At 40.8% G+C, this 16,420-nt stretch overlaps 1 protein-coding gene across 1 annotated transcript in view; it reads left to right on the top strand.

The window, feature by feature from the left end:
* The window catches only part of epas1.L (endothelial PAS domain protein 1 L homeolog), an 82,364-nt gene that overhangs the window by 47,192 nt on the left and 18,752 nt on the right, over positions 1-16,420 (top strand). Inside the window, 1 exon segment of the mRNA NM_001092249.1 lies at positions 7,176-7,366. Coding sequence (NP_001085718.1) covers positions 7,176-7,366 — 191 coding nt within the window.

Below are 16,420 nucleotides of genomic sequence, written 5' to 3'. Positions count from 1 at the left end.
GGTTTTACGGATAACAGATCTTTCTGTATTTTGAATCCCCATACCATAAGGCAGTGATCCCCAACCAGTGGCTCATGAGTAACATGTTGCTCTCCAACTCCTTGGATGTTGCTCCCAGTGGCCTCAAAGCAGGTGATTATTTTTGAATTCCAGTCTTGGAGACAAGTTTTGGTTGTATAAAAACCAGATGAACTGCCAGACAGACTCAATGTAGGTTGACAATCCACATAGGGGCTACCAAATGGCCAATCACAGCACTTGTTTGGCAGCCCAAGAACATTTTTCATGCTTGTGTTGCTCCCCAACTCCTTTTTCTTCTGAATGTTGCTCACGGGTTCTAAAGGTTGGGGATCCCTGCCTTAAGGGTAGAACTACATGGATGACTTCCATGCATTTTCAGCGGATCCAACGTGCTGCAACAAAAAGCAGGCCTCAAGTCGGTTGCGAAGGAAAATAAGGTAAACAATAGCAATGTTGGACGGTGTTGCAGCGTTCATCTGACGCGACAAGATCCAACATTTGTATTTCTTACCTCATCTTTTGTCGCATCCGACTTGACACCTGCGTGTCTGATCCGCCGAAACGCATGGAAGTCATCCTTGTAGTTCTACCCTTAGTCCACTAGAAAATCATGTAAACATTAAATAAGTCCAATAAGTCGGTTTTGCTTCCAATAAGGATTGATTATATCTTAGTTGGGATCAAGTGTTTTATTATTACAGAGAAAAAGGAAATCTTTCCTAAAAATTTGGATAAAATGGATTCTATTGGAGACAGCCTTTCCGTAAAGCTTTCTGAATAACGGGTTTCCAGATAATGGATAGTTTGTTTACTGTAGTTTGCCAAATGCTGGACCATTGTATGTTCCCTTGCTGGTTAAATGAAAGAGTTCCAGTCGGGGAGATACCTGATGCCTAAGGTACGGCAGCTACAAAAGAATGTTTTTAGCGCTGCTGGGTGGAGTGTTGCCTTTCCTTCTTGTGGGGATATTTGTCCCCTGTTTACGTCGAACTAAACCATTGTCACCGACAGACGCTCCCTGGAGACCTCAGGAACAACAGCAGCACCACAGAAAGGAAAAGCTCGGAAAACACTTCACACGTCCTCCCCTAAGGTTTCCATCTGGATTAGGAAAACTGTTGAGGGACACATTTTCCGAGTTTGTGCTCCGTTCAAGTTGTTAAGTAAAGCTTTAAATGAATGAAATATTTATAAAAGGGAAAGATTTGGTGGATAACACTATATTATTGCTACCTGGCTAGTGCTTTATGAGTAAAACAGTGCTGGATTAGAATAAAGGGGCCTGTGGCTGTGACCCCACCTTATGCTTATAATGTGTACCAAATGGAAAAGTACTTGCAAGATGCATTTAAGTTTTTAAATTGCTGTTAATTAAATAAGTGAAGAAAGTTTTCTCTGCATTCAAGTCCTGTGTTGCTATCAGCACTCGTGCTCGCTACCACTAGTGACTGTTCTGCTTTCCTTTGTTCTGCTCTAAGAAATAACATACATTTTATACAGTAAATAGTAGTGTGTCGGGGGCCTCCCTTGATTTGGGGACTTTTGTGGACAACAGACTGTGCAACTTTAGGCAGTGTCAGTCAGTGGCTTCTAAAGCAAATAAAGTGCTGTCTTGCATAAAAAGTGCATTAACTCGAAGGATGAAAGCTGAATTTTGCCTCTTTGTAGATCCCTGGTAAGGCCTCATCTTGTTTATGCAGTACAGTTTGGGACCCAGCCAGGCCATATTTATTGTAGGGAATTGAGGGTGCCTTTTTAATTGAATAAATATGTTTAAAAAAGCTTTCCCACCCAGGTCGCCAAGGGAGACTTTCTGCATAAATACAGCAGCGGAGCTGGGGAGGGGGGTGAGGGGTATAGGTCCCGCTGCACTGGGTGCTGGATGTCACTTCTGTAAGTTGAGGGGTCTGGTGTCTAGGGTGGCACTGGACCTAAATACATTGCTGGTCCGAGTCCATAAAAATTATGTTGATGACCTGAAAAGAGCAGAGATATATGCAACTAGACTAGTAGAAGGAATAGAACAATTAAACAGTGAGGAAGGCACCTGATCGTTAGTTCCTACTTCCACTAGAAGACAAAGCCTGGAGATACACCATTGGGTAGTGACTGAACTCTCCAAATCATAGGAACACCAATATCCAATAGTTGGGCAGTCCTGCTCTAGCAGCTTTTCATCCACACACCATACAGTAGGGATGAACCCTTCAGGCTTGGAAATATGTGCAGCTAAAGATGATATATGAGAAAGTTGCTCATTTTGGGACTATGGAGCAGAACCATAATAGCATTCTTCATTGTGGACAATGCGTAATTTCCCCCAGTCAGAACGTTTCCTTTCATGCTGTGAGTAACAATGAAGTTGTCAAGATGTCAAGACAATAGCTGATTTATTGGTCTTTCAATTTAAAATGATGGAGAGGTGTAAATAACATGGGTAGCACCACCCCACCCCACTTCATCCTACATCAAATCTATGGACTCTCTCCGTGAAGACACCGGACTCGTATTTCAAAGAGAAGTTTATGAAAATTCAGTCATCTGTCACACAACAGATTTTAATGAAACAGTGAAGCAACAGGACCAAACGCCCAATACCTGGAAACATTTTTATTAACTTCATGGTGAAGCTTTGAAGATTACTGAATGGATGGAGAACACAATGTAATAAGCCACCAAGCTCATCATTATAGATACTGGAGACATATGATTAACTTACCAAGGAACTCTAGGGATTTTGATCACTTTCTCAAGTTCAGAAGACTCTGACTCTTGAGTGGACACTGTGAATGGGGCAAAAGTTATTCCTTCCCCAATATGAACATGGCAGCACAAGGGCATTTTTGGATATTAGATTAGTAGACTATATTGTATGTGGACCTTAGGCTGTGGATGCTCTCCTCATCTAGTGGGTCTGCACCAGTCTTATTATCTGTAGTTCCTTTGAATATAGGATCATATAAGCATGGCATGGTGCCAGGGACTATGATTTTACTTTCGCGTTGATTTTTTGTAAATTTTTTTAAATGATCGGACTCTGGTCCGTTTTTGATTTCCATCTTAAATGGTCTACTTCCATTGTCTTGATGCTTGTTAGGGTCTGTGTTTGCATTCACTGCTGGGATGTTCCTCAGGCAGCAGAGAAACAAACCAATTGGAATATCCCCTATCAATAAGGGCTTTTCATTTCACTTCATTTTCTGGAAGGCATAGCCAACCTTTTTTACCCATGAGCCACATTCAAATGTAAAAATAGTGATGGAGCAGCACAAGCATGGTGGTACCATATAAGGGCTGTGATTGGCTATTTGGTAGCCCCTATAAGGACTGGCAGCCTATAGGAGACTCTGTTTGGCAGTACAGCTGGTTTTTATACAACCATAACTTGTCTACAAACCTGGAATTCAAATATAAGCACCTGCTTTGAGGTCACTGGGAGCAACATTCAAGGGGTTGGTGAGGAACATGTTACTTATGAGCCACTGGTTGGCGATTGTTACTCAAATCTTCTTGTTTTTAAAACCAAGTATTTTTTTGGACAGACATAATATCAAAGGCTATTGTGATACTAAACTCTATAGTTAGTATAGATATGGGTATATATCATTTATGTGACAGTAGGGAGGGGTGTATGTATGAATGCTGGGTTTTCATTTGGAGGGGTTGAACTTGATGGACTTTGTCTTTTTTCAACCCAAATTAACTATGTAACTATATGTAACTATCTACAGATTTTCATAACTAGGGACAATGGTTTGTTTATTTAATTTTTTAGTGGGTGAAACATGTTACCAGTGGCCTCAAAGCAAGTGCGTATTTTTGAATCTCTGACTTGGAGGCAAGTTTTGATTGCATAAAACAGCTGTACTGCCAAACAGAGTCTAATACAGGCTGCCAGTCCTCATAGGGGCGACCAAATAACCAATCACAGTCCTTATTTGGTACCCCCATGCTTGTGCTGCTCCAATTCTTTTTACATTTGAATTTGGCTCATGGTTAAAAAAGGTTGGCTATGCCTTCCAGAAACGGAAGTGAAATGAAGAGAAGCCCTTATTGATAGGGGATGTTTCCATTTAATCCAATACATTTTACTCTTTTTGGTTCTCTGCTGCCTGAGGAACATCACAGCAGTAAATGCGAACAGAGATCCTAACAAGCATCCAGTGTGACCTTATCTCCTTGAAACAAACAGGAGTCAGTGGCTGCTTGCACAAGCCCTTAGCTCCAGTTCCTTGTAGATGCATGATTCATCTTCCCTTTTTCTAAAATCTCAAAACAAGGGAAGGGCCTCCTTGATCTTATTATAATTTATAGATCTGAAATAAGTAAGAAGATACTTACATTTATTTTGCGCTGATGCCAAAACAAAATCTAGGAGTCATTTTGTAATATACACATTCCAAGAGAAACAGAAACAACTCCCCAGTTTGGCCACTGCCAACACTTCTATTACATAATGAGGAAAATTAAGGTTAAATTATGTTTCCCTGACAACAAAAAGCGGAATGGTAGAGTCAGTTGCAGGGGTGTAACACAGCATACTCAGTAGCACCCTTAAAGAGGGACAGGGATCAGGGATACTAGACCAATCAGGGCCAGCTGGAATTAGGGATGTAGCGAACGTCGGAAAAAAAGTTCGCGAACATATTTGCGAACTTGCGTCAAAAATGCGAACGGTTCGCGAACGTCGCGAACCCCATAGATTTCAATGGGAAGGCGAATTTTAAAAGCTAAAAAAGACATTTCTGGCCAGAAAAATGATTTTAAAGTTGTTTAATGGGTGCAACGACGTGGAGAGTGGCATGCCAGAGGGGGATCAAGGGCAAAAATGTATCTGAAAAATACATTGTTGACACAGCGCTGCGTTTTGTGCTGTAAAGGGCAGAAATCACACTACGTCACTCAGGTGATGTTTCTGGACACGGAATGTGAAAAAGCTCACACAGCTAGGTGGCACTTGGTTAAAGACTGGGCAAACAATGCCTGCAAGGGCAACGTATACAGTAGTGGATACGGAATATATTATTGCTGCTGTAAAAACATCACTCAGGTGATGTTTACGGACACGGAATTATTATTGTTATTTAGACAGAATGTGAAAAAGCTCACACAGCTAGGTGGCACTTGCATACCTCCCAACTGTCCCTCTTTTGACCACTCAACCCCCTGTCCCTCTTTTGTACTGGAAAGTCCCTCTTTTCTCTGCACTGAACAGCCAGAAAAAAAACAGTTTCTAACTTAATTAGCTTTTGGCAGAGAGCTCAGAACAGCTAACAGGTGCAAATAAGATACTTTGTAACAATTTTGACTCTGGTTGGTGCTGGTGGTGGTGAACTACTAGGAGGAGCAGCACACCAGTCCCTCTTTTCTCTGAACTGAACAGCCAGAAAAAAACAGTTTCTAACTTAATTAGCTTTTGGCAGAGAGCTCAGAACAGCTAACAGGTGCAAATAAGATACTTTGTAACAATTTTGACTCTGGTTGGTGCTGGTGGTGGTGAACTACTAGGAGGAGCAGCACACCAGTCCCTCTTTTCTCTGAACTGAACAGCCAGAAAAAAAAACAGTTTCTAACTTAATTAGCTTTTGGCAGAGAGCTCAGAACAGCTCACAGGTGCAAATAAGATACTTTGTAACAATTTTGACTCTGGTTGGTGCTGGTAGTGGTGAACTACTAGGAGGAGCAGCACACCAGTCCCACTCCCCAACACAGCTAGACTAATAGCACTGGGCTCTTATAGTAGCAAAGTAAAAAAACAAAAAAGAAAATAAAAGCAGTCCTTACAAGGACTATTGGGTTATTACAGCAGTCAGCAGATGAGATCAGAAGAGATCAGTGCCCACAGCAGCTACATACAGAGCACTGCAGTAGAAGGTAGATTACTAGCCAGCAAAGCTACCTAACCTAAAATGTCCCTCAAATCCCTGCAGAGTTCTGTCCCTCCAATACAGAGCAGTATCAAGTAGATTACTAGCCAGCAAACTTACTATCAACTGTCCCTCAAAGAAATCAGTGAAATCAGTAACAGCTCTCTCCCTACACTAGCTCTTCCAAGCACACACAGGCAGAATGAAAAAACGCTGCAGGGCTTCAGTTTATATATGGAAGGGGAGTGGTCCAGGGGGTGTGGGGGTGGTCCAGGAGGGAGAGCTTCCTGATTGGCTGCCATGTATCTGCTGGTCTGGGGTGAGAGGTAAAAAAAAAGCGCCAGCTAAGGCGAACCCAAAATGGCGAACGTCGCGCGACGTTCGCGAACATTCGGCGAGCGCGAACAGTCGATGTTCGCGCGAACAAGTTCGCCGGCGAACAGTCCGTGACATCCCTAGCCGGAATGGATTCAATATTAAAAGACCACAAGAGAGTTAGAAAACCAGTGATTTAAGCATGAGCCCTCCTGAATCCCCTGTGGTCACATTGGATTTTGGTTACCCCATCTAAACAAAACATCCCACCTACAGATGTTGGGCCTAATTAAACACTCGTACCACTTTTTGTTTCTCTTAAGTCAATATCCTTAGTTTTGCAAACCTCCACCATTGCAAAGACACCAGTCTAATCTACACAGCCCAGTTACACAACCAGTTTCTAAATGTAGTGTGGTCTGGAGTGTGGTGCTTTCAGCAGAAGTTTGTTGTAGTCATTGTCTGATACACATATTTGCTAACAGCAAATGGGACTGGAAAAGGGCCATAGCTACACATTCTCCACTGTGCAAGGTGCCCGCCATACTATAGTACTACAGGTATCTCAATTTTTAAACAGTGGTAGTCAGTCAACTCTTCAAAATAGATTCCTCCTTTTTCCACTCAACTTCTTTCTTCACCTGTTCCCTTGCCATTGCATTCTCTTTTGTCTAATCTCTGGTTCCCTCTCTTCTTCTCCTTTCCCCTTGTGATTGTCTCCTGTTTCTCCCATTTCCATTATATCCCTACTTTATTATTTTCTTTGTTGTCTTCATTTATTTTTGTTACTCTCTGTGTTCTTCTTCTTCCAACAACTATTTCGCCTCTTCTTTCTCACATACGAATGGGGAATGGTCATGAAGCAAGAGTAGGAAGAGAAATAGTTGGGTGGTCAGGAGGGTCCATTGATGCCATTTAATCCCATTGCATGTTACAGTGCATGTGTTCTTACTTGTACTTGTTATTTTTCAGGAACAGCTCAGAAAGAAGAAAGGAAAAGTCCAGGGATGCTGCGAGGTGTCGGAGAAGCAAGGAGACGGAGGTCTTTTATGAACTGGCACATCAGTTACCACTGCCCCAAAGCATCAGCTCACACTTGGACAAGGCCTCAATCATGCGCCTGGCAATCAGCTTCCTACGGACACACAAACTCTTGTCATCAGGTAAGGCACTGGAACCTGAAGCCTGTTGACTTTTCCCAGTCATTAAAACATTTTGTTTAGTATGCTCTAGTGTAGGCTATAAATGTACAGGGTCACTGCAAAGATCCTCTTCAATAAGGAAATAAAACTTGCATGTGATAGATACAAAGCACTTGAAAAACACATGTAAACATTTTATAGGCAGGCTAGATGGTTTTCTGCTTTCCGTTTCACCAGGGGGTTATGAACGCAGTGGCATGTAGTGAAAGCCAAGCCTGTTTAATCCAGAAGGCATTGGCATGGCTTGTCCTCCACACCTAGTGCTGCATTAAAACCAAAACATTTGAGCCCCACTTGAGAAATTGGCAGAGGCATGCAATTGACTCTCGTGCAACTGACTCTTGTGCAACTGACTCTCGTGCAACTTGATCTCGTGCCATTGACTCTCATGCCGTTGACTCTCATGCCATTGACTCTCATGCAGTTGACTCTTATGCAGTTGACTCTCATGCCGTTGACGCTCATGCCGTTGACTCTCAAGATATTGACTCCCATGCAATTGACTCTCGTGCAATTTACTCTCATGCCGTTGACTCTCATGCTGTTGACTCTCATTCCATTGACTCTCATGCTGTTGAGTCTCATTCCATTGACTCTCATGCAGTTGACTCTCATGCCATTCACGCTCATGATATTGACTCCCATGCAATTGACTCTCGTGCAATTGACTATCGTGCAATTGACTCTCATGCCGCTGACTCTCATTCCGTTGACTCTCATGCAATTGACTATCATGGCATTGACTCATACCATTGATTCTCATGCTATTGACTCCCATCCAACTGACACTCGTGCAATTGACTCTCATGCTGTTGCCTCTCATTCCATTGCCTCTCATTCCATTGCCTCTCATGCTGTTGACTCTCATGCAATTGACTCTTGTGTCATTGACTCTCATGTTGTTGACTGTCATGCAATTGACTCTCATGAAGTTGACTCTCATGCTGTTGACTCTCATACCATTCATGCTCATGCTATTGACTCTCATGTAGTTGACTCTCATGCTGTTGACTCTCATGCCATTGACTCTCATGCTATTGACTCTCATGCCATTGACTCTCATGCCATTGACTCTCATGCTGTTGACTTTCATGCCATTGACTCTCATGCCGTTGACTCTCATGCCGTTGACTCTCATGCCGTTGACTCTCATGCCGTTGACTCTCATGCCGTTGACTCTCATGCCGTTGACTCTCATGCCATTGACTCTTATGCCATTGACTCTCATGCCATTGACTTTCATGCCGTTGACTCTCATGCCGTTGACTCTCATGCCGTTGACTCTCATGCCGTTGACTCTCATGCCATTGACTCTCATGCCATTGACTCTCATGCTATTGACTCTCATGCTATTGACTCCCGTGCAATTGACTCTTGTGCAATTGACTCTCATGCCATTGGCTCTCATGCCGCTGACTCTCATTTCGTTGACTCATGCCATAGACTCTCATGCTATTGACTACCATGCATTCCAGTATTTGTTTCAGCCAAATCTCTGATGTATGTGGAAATGTACTGGCTTATCTAGCTTCAATTTTCTCTGTTGTTTATAAAAGCCATATTAGATGTGGGATTTAGGCAGACACATTGGTGCAAATTATGCAAAAAATGTAGACATAAATATTAATGATATATTCTGGTGGTTTGAATGCTATTTATAAATGGTACTTTCACTGGGGCCCTTGAAATGAAGGCTCAGATGGTATGTACATATTAAGGCTTCAGACTGACCATATTGTATACATATCATTTAGACTTATAAACAGTTCCAGGAGAATTTAGCAGTGGATATTTGGGTTGGACAGGCCCCGTTCTCCAGTTTCCTCAAGTCCCGCATGTGACTTTTCTCAGAGTAGTATCTTGTACCTATTCATCTTCATTTGTGTAAACTGTTTGCTCAGCCATCGGAGAAAAACTCTGCAAAGCCCGAAAAGGAAAGAATATTTGACGGAACTTCTGTTTACAGAGTCTTCACAATCCCAATAAGAAATGTCCTGATTACAACAGTTGGTAATCCATGGAGAGCTTGGGGATAACAGGAGCCTAATGATGTTTAGCTTGCCCCCAAGCAGTTTGGTGTTTGGTGCATGGTTCATTGCATGTGCCCCATGTATAAGGACAATACAGGGTGGAAAATGGAGTGCTCATTACACTGCACTTGCGTATACAACATTGTTGCCAGATTAACAACCCGACACAAGGTGCAGAGTGTAGCGCAGTCAAGCGATCCCTATGTGTAAATAATGGTTTTATTTCATATCTTTCAACTGCAGAAGTGACTTGGAAAGTCAGTTTAACCCAGGACAGTCCTGAATTTCAGAGTTTAAAGGGCGGGGCTTAATGCAAAACTGGCAGGAGCTGGAGGATCATTTATGGTTCAGGAGCTTGGACAGGCCCCAACTTGAATGGTTTCTTCTATTAACACATGTATTAAGCACATGGGACAATTGCCAGTGTTTTGCCGCCTGCACATTTTCCAGGTTGGTGGGAGAGTTGCAAAAGAGACCTACACTGGTATAATTGTTAATTTCCCCCTGTGTTAAAGCGGTTGGTCACCCTTAAAGGGATACTGTCATAGGAAAAAAAAAATTCAAAATGTATCAGTTAATAGTGCTGCTCCAGCAGAATTCTGCACTGAAATCCATTTCTCAAAAGAGCAAACAGATTTTTTTATATTCAATTTTGAAATCTGACATGGGGCTAGACATATTGTCAATTTCCCAGCTGTCCCAAGTCATGTGACTTGTGCTCTGATAAACTTCAATCACTCTTTACTCCTGTACTGCAAGTTGGAGTGATATCACCCCCTCCCTTTCCCCCCCAGCAGCCAAACAACAGCTCTCCAGTTTGCAATTTCAGCCATCTGGTTGCTAATTCCCCTAGCAACCGTGTACTGATTTGAATAAGAGTCTAGAACAGTGATCCCCAACCAGTAGCTCGCGAGCAATATGTTGCTCTCCAACGCCTTGGATGTTGCTCCCAGTGGTCTCAAAGCAGGTGCTTAATTTTGAATTCCTGACTTGGAGGCAAGTTTTGGTTGTATAAAAAACGGGTCTACTGCTATATAGAGCCTCCTGTAGGCTGCCAGTCCACATAGGCCAAATAGCCAATCACAGCCCCTATTTGGCACCCCAGGAAAATTTTGCATGCCTGTGTTGCTCCCCAACTCTTTTTATTTTTGAATGTGGCTCAAGGGTAAAAAAGGTTGGGGACCCCTGGTCTAGAATATGAATAGGAGAGGCCTGAATAGAAAGGTAATTAATAAAAAAGTAACAATTACAATACATTTGTAGCCTTACAGAGCATTTGTTTTTAGATGTGACCCCCGTTTGAAATCTGGAAAGAGTCAGAAGAAGGCAAATTGTTTAAAAACTATTCAAAATAATTAATCAAGACCAATTGAAACGTTGCTAAGCATCAGCCATTCTATAACATACTAAAAGTTAACTTAAAGGGGTTGTTCACCTTTAAATTAACTGTTGATGTAGAGAGGGATATTCTGAGACAATTTGTTATTGGTTTTCAGTTTTTATTATTTAATTCTGTATTTATAAAAAGCACAAAGACCCCCCCCCCCCAGCACAAAACGTTCTGCATCTGCCCCAGACTTTTCCGAGTTGCGGGTTTTACAAAAGATTAATTAGGTTTGGTTAGTAAAGATAATGGATTGAAATTAGGAGCACACAATTTAGATGGGAGATAGCCAGTAGCTATTTATCTTTGATGCTTCCCAGAGACTCGCTGTCAGATAAGAGCTGAGTGTGGTTCAACTCAAAGCCAACCCAGAATAATTCATTACTTCCCAAGTACTGGAGTATCAGAGTATCCGGCTGGTTACTGGAGAAACGGCCTGTGACTTTAGGCCACTGGTAATAGAGCTGTCTCCCATCTCTCCATGTCTCCATGTCTCCAAAATGTCATGTTCCCTTTCCAGGCATATTTTTCTGTTCTGGTGGTGATGATCTTGTGCCACATATTTTATGTATAGTATTTGTATATTATATGTATTGTATGTTTTTTATATGTATTGTATGTTTTATATGTATTGTATGTATAGTATATGTATTGTATGTATAGTATATGTATATTATATGTATAGTATATGTATTGTATGTATAGTTTATGTATATTATATGTATTGTATGTATTTTATATGTATTGTATGTATAGTATATGTATATTATATGTATTGTATGTATAGTATATGTATTGTATTTTTTTATATGTATTGTATGTATAGTAAATGTATTGTATGTTTTTATATGTATTGTATGTATAGTATATGTATATTATATGTATTGTATGTATTTTATATGTATTGTATGTATAGGATATGTATATTATATGTATAGTATATGAATATTATATGTATTGTATGCAGGACCGCCATCAGAAATCACAGGGCCCCATACGACAACATTTCCTGGGCCCCTTGGGCTGCGCCCACCGCAAGCCCCACCTACAGGTCCGCCCTCCCCACCACACAGGTCCGCCCCCACCACACAGTAAAAGAACAAAAAAAATATTGGTGGCTAGGGTTCCCACATGTTAATAAAAAATAAAAAGATATCGGTGGTCAGGGCCCCCCCATAAAAAAACATTTGTGGCCAGGGCCCCCCCATTAAAAAATATTGGTGGCTAGGACCCCACATGAGAAAAAAAAATTGGTGGCCAGGCCCCCCCCACACATTATAAGAAAATTGGTGGCCAGGGCCCCTTAAACGTCCATGCCTTCCAGAAGTCAGCAGCTCTCAGAAAGATGGGGGGGCCCGGCTAATCAAGTAAGTGTGGCATGGCCGGGCCCCCCTTACCCTCGGGGCCCCCTACAACTCTCCCCCCTGTCCCCCCCTGATTGTATGTATAGTATATTATATGTATTTTATATGTATTGTATGTATAGTATATGTATTTTATATGTATTGTATGTATAGTATATGTATATTATATGTATTGCTGCTATAATGAGCCTGGCCCAATGGGCTCCTCCCGATTCATATTGTTCCATATCCAATTCCATAACATTACCCCAGAAACCAGAAAAGCACTTTTAAGTCCAGGGTTTGGTTCTGGATTCAGCCACATCCCAGGTATGGGATCTGTTATTTGGAAACCCCTTATTCAGAAAGCTCCAAATTATGGGAAGGTTATCTCCCATAGACTCCATTTTATCCAAATAATCCAGATTTTTAAAAGTGATTTCCTTTTTCTCTGCAATAATAAAACAGTAGCTTGCACAGGTATGGGATTTTCCGGATAATGGATCTTTCTGTAATTTGGATCTTCATACCTTAAATCTACTAGAAAATCATGTAAATATTAAATAAACCCAAATAGGCTGGTTTTGCCTCCAATAAAGATTAATTATATTTTAGTTGGGATCAAGTAGAAGCGACTGTTTTATTATTACACAGAAAAAGGAAATTGTTTTTCAAAATCTGGATTATTTAGATAAAATGGAGTCTATAGTAGACAGCCTTTCCGTAATTCAGAGCTTTCTGGATAACGTGTTTCCCATACCTGTACTCGATCCCAACTAAGATATAAGTAATCCTTATTGGAAGCAAAACCAGCCTATTGGGTTTATTTCATGTTTATATGATTTTCTAATAGACTTGGGTATGAAGATCCAAATTACAGGAAGGCCGTCTCCCATAGACTCCATTTTATCCAAATAATCCAAAATGTTTAAAAATGATTTCCTTTTTCTGTGTAATAATAAAACAGTCGCTTGTACTTGATCCCAACTAAGATATAATTAATCCTTATTGGAAGCAAAACCAGCCTATTGGGTTTATTTAATGTTTATATGATTTTCTAGTAGACTTAAGGTATGAAGATCCAAATTATGGAGCAATCTGTGTTCCGGAAACCCCCAGGTGCTGAGCATTCTGGATAACAGGTCCAGTACCTGTACGCTTTACAGTATTCAGATTCGAGTAAACCAGAAATGTTCCGCTCAAATCAAATCAGACTGAGCTACACAATTTTTTGTTCACACAAAAATGACTGATACTTTTTATACGTAATACATATGGATGACATGACATGCACATTAGTATGCTTTATGCCCTGGCAATCTCATGCGGATGGAGGGTTTTCCCACTATGTTAGTTGGCCTAATTCAAAGCAGCACCCCTCCCCCAGACTAATTGTGGATGACCAAAAAGTGGCACAATTTGTTCTTGTTTATAGTTTATATAATTGGCAGGAATTTGCATACTTAGGTCCAAATTAGGGCAGATAAGGAAGTGATTAATGCAAAGAACATGGTTCTCCTAGAGAAATACAATGAGTCATACTCACCATCTCTGCTTAAAGGAACAGTAACACAAAAAAAAATAAAAAAAAATTAAAGTAATTAAATTATAATGTATTGTAACCTTGCACTGGTAATACTGGTATATTTGCCTCAGAAAGACTACTATAGTTTATATAAACAAGCTGCTGTGTAGCCATGGGGGCAGCCATTCAAGCACAGGATACACAGTAGATAACAGATAAGTACTACTATAGTTTATATAAACAAACTGCTATGTAGCCATGGGGGCAGCCATTCAAGCACAGGATACACAGTAGATAACAGATAAGTACTACTATAGTTTATATAAACAAGCTGCTGTGTAGCCATGGGGGCAGCCATTCAAGCACAGGATACACAGTAGATAACAGATAAGAACTACTATAGTTTATATAAACAAGCTGCTGTGTAGCCATGGGGGCAGCCATTCAAGCACAGGATACACAGTAGATAACAGATAAGTACTACTATAGTTTATATAAACAAGCTGCTGTGTAGCCATGGGGGCAGCCACTCAGTCTGAAAAAGGGAGAAAAAGGCTCAGGATACATAGCAGATAAGTTCTGTAGAATCGCACTGTATTCTACAGAGCTTATCAATTGTCTACCATAGATTCAATGTTAATTACAGTAAATAATTCAAAATGTTATAATTCAACATATTTTATAACATATATCCTTTTTTTCTGTAATAATAAAACAGTAACTTGTACTTGATCCCAACTAAGATATAATTAATCCTTATTGGAGGCAAAACCAGCCTATTGGGTTTATTTAATGTTTATATGATTTTTAGCAGACTTAAGATATGAAGTTTCAAATTACAGAAAGATCCCTGGTCCCGAGCATTCTGAATAACAATTCCCATACCTGTTCTAGTAATGTCCATACAGACTATACATAGTAAAACACTATTACTGTATATAATGAGGTACTGTGCGTCCTCGGACACTATTACTGTATGTACCAAGACACTATTTACAGCAAATGTATATACCTGGTACAATGTAATTATGGAATTTAGTAATTATCTGGGAGAATGCCAAGAGCGACTGTGACTGTGGATTTCCTAAGCAAATCAGAGGTTTGCATAAAACCTTTGCATTTCTTCCTTTTCGACAGTGGTGGTATTTATACGACCTTCTTTAAGTCCCATTAAGGTGTTGGCCTCTAAATTTCCAGAGAAACCTGTATTTATAAAAATAAATATCTATTTTTAAATAAAAGCGTGTTTTCATGTTGTGAAAGGCTCTCTAATGAGTCAATGCAGTCTAAATGTCTCTGCTCTAACACCCCAAGTCTCAAGCTCCGTCTCTGTACTTAATAATATAACATATAATAAGCTTGAACACTAGAAGCAATGGAGCTTCTAATGGTCATCTATATGGCGTGATCACAGGTATTTAAAGGAAAACTAAATCCCCCCAATAAGAAAAGCCCTACCTACTACCCTAGATAGTCCCTGCTTTCCCCCATAGAGTTCATTACCCCTGAAAGTGTCCCGAATAAATTACTCACATATCGGTGAAGAGTAAGCTCAGCGGAGCTCATGGGCGCCATCTTCCGTATCTTAAGTCTTCTTTGGGTCTTCTTCCTTCCCTTCGACAATTTCCATCACTTTTGCCGCATGCACAGTTTCTACGAACTGGAAGACTGCTCCAAATGCGCATGTGCACCTAGGGTAGTTGGTAGGGGCTTTTCTTATTGGAGGGGATTTAGTTCTCCTTTAATGTACAGTAAAGTTTAAAGTCATGTTAATGTCTCCAAAGGCCAGAGCAGGTGTCCCCAACTTGTTTTGTTACCTGTGAGCCACATTGAAATGTAAAAAGAGTTGGGAAGCAACACAAGCATGAAAAAGGTTCCTGAGGTGCCAAATAAGGGCTGTGATTGGCTATTGGTAGGTCTATGTGGACTGGTAGCCTACAGGAGACTCTGGCAGTCATGTGTTTTTTATACAACCAAAACTTGCCTCCAAGCCTGGAATTCAAAAATAAGCACCTGCTTTGAGGAGGCCTGGATTTGTGGAAAGGCCACCAAGGCTCAGGCATGCTGCCCAACCACACCCACATTGGTTCTGAAATACTGAAGATTCTCAGGAAATACAATAGGTTAATACATTTCCCCATTGCTTCGGTCCCGTTAAAAATTTCTGTGAATAAAAGGAAGGGGACAGGGGAAACAAACGGCAGCGGGTCTAGGGGCGTCTGCTATGTAAATCCGGCCCTGGCTTTGGGAGCAACATCCAAGGGGTTGGGAAGCAACATGTTGCTCATGAGTTACTGGTTGGGGATCACTGGGCCAGAGCAATATCCATTTAACCAGTAGGTGCTCTTCTGTAGGCAATTCCCGTAATTCTCTTGGGTCACCAGGTTTAACCATATTGGCACCCAAACATCAAGTTTAAAGTTCTGAGCCAGATATTCCATTATATAACTGTGTTTATGAAGTTCAGGACAGTAGCATAAAGAATTGGACAACTTTTCATAATGGAATGCTTAATAAAGCCCCAGCCCAGCTGGATTGTATGGATAATTACATTGCTACACTTGTCATTTTATCAATGCGGGATCTGGAGTAAGACTAATTGGTAAATATTGACTTATATGACTATTGTGTCCATGCCCAGCTTTATTGGAAACCAGACTCCAAAATCAACAGTTCATTTGTATGGATTATGAATGGAACATTACTGTTTAGGAAAAGATTTTTTTTTTGTCA

This window comes from Xenopus laevis, chromosome 5L (assembly GCF_017654675.1).
Source record: "Xenopus laevis strain J_2021 chromosome 5L, Xenopus_laevis_v10.1, whole genome shotgun sequence".
NCBI classification, from domain to species: Eukaryota; Metazoa; Chordata; class Amphibia; order Anura; family Pipidae; genus Xenopus; species Xenopus laevis.
This window is presented reverse-complemented; position numbering and strand designations above follow the sequence as displayed.